At 55.7% G+C, this 2,439-nt stretch overlaps 1 protein-coding gene across 1 annotated transcript; it reads right to left on the reverse strand.

Moving 5' to 3' along the window:
* Positions 1-121: 121 nt before the first annotated feature.
* SPRG_16979 (hypothetical protein) lies at positions 122-628 on the reverse strand (the record flags this gene model as incomplete). The annotated part of the gene is made up of 1 exon (XM_012356299.1): positions 122-628. A coding segment is annotated over one exon (507 nt), but the record flags the coding sequence as incomplete, so codon positions are not given.
* Positions 629-2,439: the final 1,811 nt, after the last annotated feature.

Here is a 2,439-nt window from a genome sequence, read left to right on the forward strand (position 1 = left end):
GACTCGGCGTACGTTTCCTGGATCCAGGACAGCGCCGTAGTCGATCTGGGCTTGCGAAAAGTCGGGGTTGGCGCGGCTACAACACACGTGAGCGTCGAGATATGCAAAGGCGTTGGAGTACGCTAATGCTGGGGTTGGGCGTGGGCCAGAGGCAGTTGGCGAGGCGCTCGCATTGCCCGGGAAGCGCCGCGCACGAGCCATTGCCCGGGACGACGATACAGGCGTTGTTGCGGTCGCGCGCCGCGTTCGTGCTCGTGTTGGGCACGCAGCGCGTGAGATCGGCCGCCGTCGACGTGAGGTGGCAGAATGCAATCATCATGTTTGTCAGCGACGTATTGTACCAGGACGCCGACTCGGACCGGAGGCCGTCCATGGCCTGCACGGCCGAGCGGCCCTGCAGCACGACGCGCGCCTGGTCGAGCGTGTCGAGCGTCGAGAGGTTCGTCGCCTTGAGGCTGCCTGTCTGCGGCTGCGTCACTTTGGTCGGCGCGTTGGTGGCCAAGAGGCTCGGGCACTGCGTCGCCCACGTGGCAAAGCCGGCGGCCGAGCACTGGTTCGCGGGCGGCCAGCTCTGCCCATGCACGCTGACGGCGGCAATGGCCACGGCAGCGAGGACTCGGACGGCCATGAGGTCTCGGCGAATCTCGGAATGAAGCGCTAGGTATCGCGCTCGCTGTTTTTAGAGTGCTAAAGATAGCATCTTACAGTATTTATAGCAGCATCCTGGTGCAATGTGGCGAGAATAGTGTATCTATGAGCGATTCCTGCTTGGGCAGTGGTAGAGTGGCAAGAGGATCATGACAGCTCTCCCATCGCTGCTCGCGCAACGCGATCGACCATCGAGTCCTTCCCTCCACTTGCTACTAAGCTGAGCTAGTACCACTCTTGCTACGACCACTGTCCGGATAGCGGCACGTGGCACGTTCTCCGACGTGTGCCGAAAATAGCCTACTGTATTACACTATTTCGGTGCTTTCGGCGGATGCCGAAGCCAGCGGTTACACGCCCGCCATTTTGAAAAGATCGCGCGTGTTGCGACCAGGGGTACACATAGGCTATTATCAAGAGTACATAAATAACTATCTATGCATTCTTGCTGTTCTTCACCCCTGGTGCGATTGCCATGACTCCAACCAGCGGATTCAGTGTCTCAACCGATCGACTACATACCGGTACCTAGGAGCGGTAGTACCGAACCATTTGGCTCGATCGGTACCAAAAGTACTACCTAAATATGTAATATATTGAATTGATGACCTCTTGATCGGTACTTGACCGGATTTGAAGTCGGGAGGACGTGGTTAACTATGCAAGTACTACGCTTTTTCTTCCGCCGGAAAAGAGAGTTTTACAGTCGACAGAAGCACGCGTTCCGCCTGCGATGACAGCAAGTCGCATCTTTACCATCGAAGAGAGGACCTAAACAATCTAGTAGCCCCAGCGACCGTGCTACGCCGCCATGTCCAGAAGCAACCTTGGAAGCAGCTCTTGATTTAAAAGATCTAACGAACGGCAAATTGAGTTTCCGCAATCAAGACCAAACTACTTGGGGGCAACAACCGTGTTGGTGTCCGCCATGCCGGTGGTCGACGAGGCGGGTTAGTAATTTGACTGACACTACCAATTTGGAAATGGCTTGACCTCGTATGCTCTGCGCCTGGGTCTTGGCTTTTGTTCGACCTTATAACTGGTTTTCTGGATCGCTCGTCCTTGTGCGGAAAACCTCTTCCACTGCTTGGAAACGGCCCGAATACCCTGAGAACCAAATGCTATGTACTAGTATGCGCGACGTCAGTTTAACCACGACGTAGCTCGAGTGCTGTGTAAGTTTTGTGTTGCGATTGGGGCAGCAAGGTTTTGCAAACCTCGCCGTGTTGTCCTCTGCTTGTTTCAATGGGCTTGCCAAATTTCAACTCCACGGGCACATTAAAAGGTCTCAAAACGTGCATATCCAAACCCGCTTGTAGAATGTGGGGCCCAACATGCTTCGTCATGACCATGGCAAGCTACGAGGACATTCGCTTCCGCTTCCTTGAAGCGCGCGCCTTGAAGCTGGTCAAGTCTTCTACCTGGCGCGACAGCGTCTATGTCTTCCCGCCCGGCTTTCGGCCCATCTACGACTGCAAGGAACCGACGATGGCTGTGACCTTCTTGTCGCCGTACGTACTGGGCTTGCCCCGTGGTGCCTTGTCTGATGCGCGGCTTCCGTTGCACTTTGCGATCTACGAAGGTGACACGGTGGCGACGCAGCGCATCGTTGCGTGTCGGCCCGACCTTGCCTCGTCCGAGGCCATCGCCGACGCCTTCTACGACGCCCACTTGAGATCGCCTAATATCGCATGGCCCTGGCTATCTCATCACCCTGCGGGTATGGATTGGACGCCGTACAAGGTTTTCAACTATGTAGTTTTAACCAAATTCCAGCGACGCTGGAATTGT

The sequence above is a fragment of the Saprolegnia parasitica genome (genome assembly GCF_000151545.1).
Source record: "Saprolegnia parasitica CBS 223.65 unplaced genomic scaffold supercont2.426, whole genome shotgun sequence".
NCBI classification, from domain to species: Eukaryota; Oomycota; class Saprolegniomycetes; order Saprolegniales; family Saprolegniaceae; genus Saprolegnia; species Saprolegnia parasitica.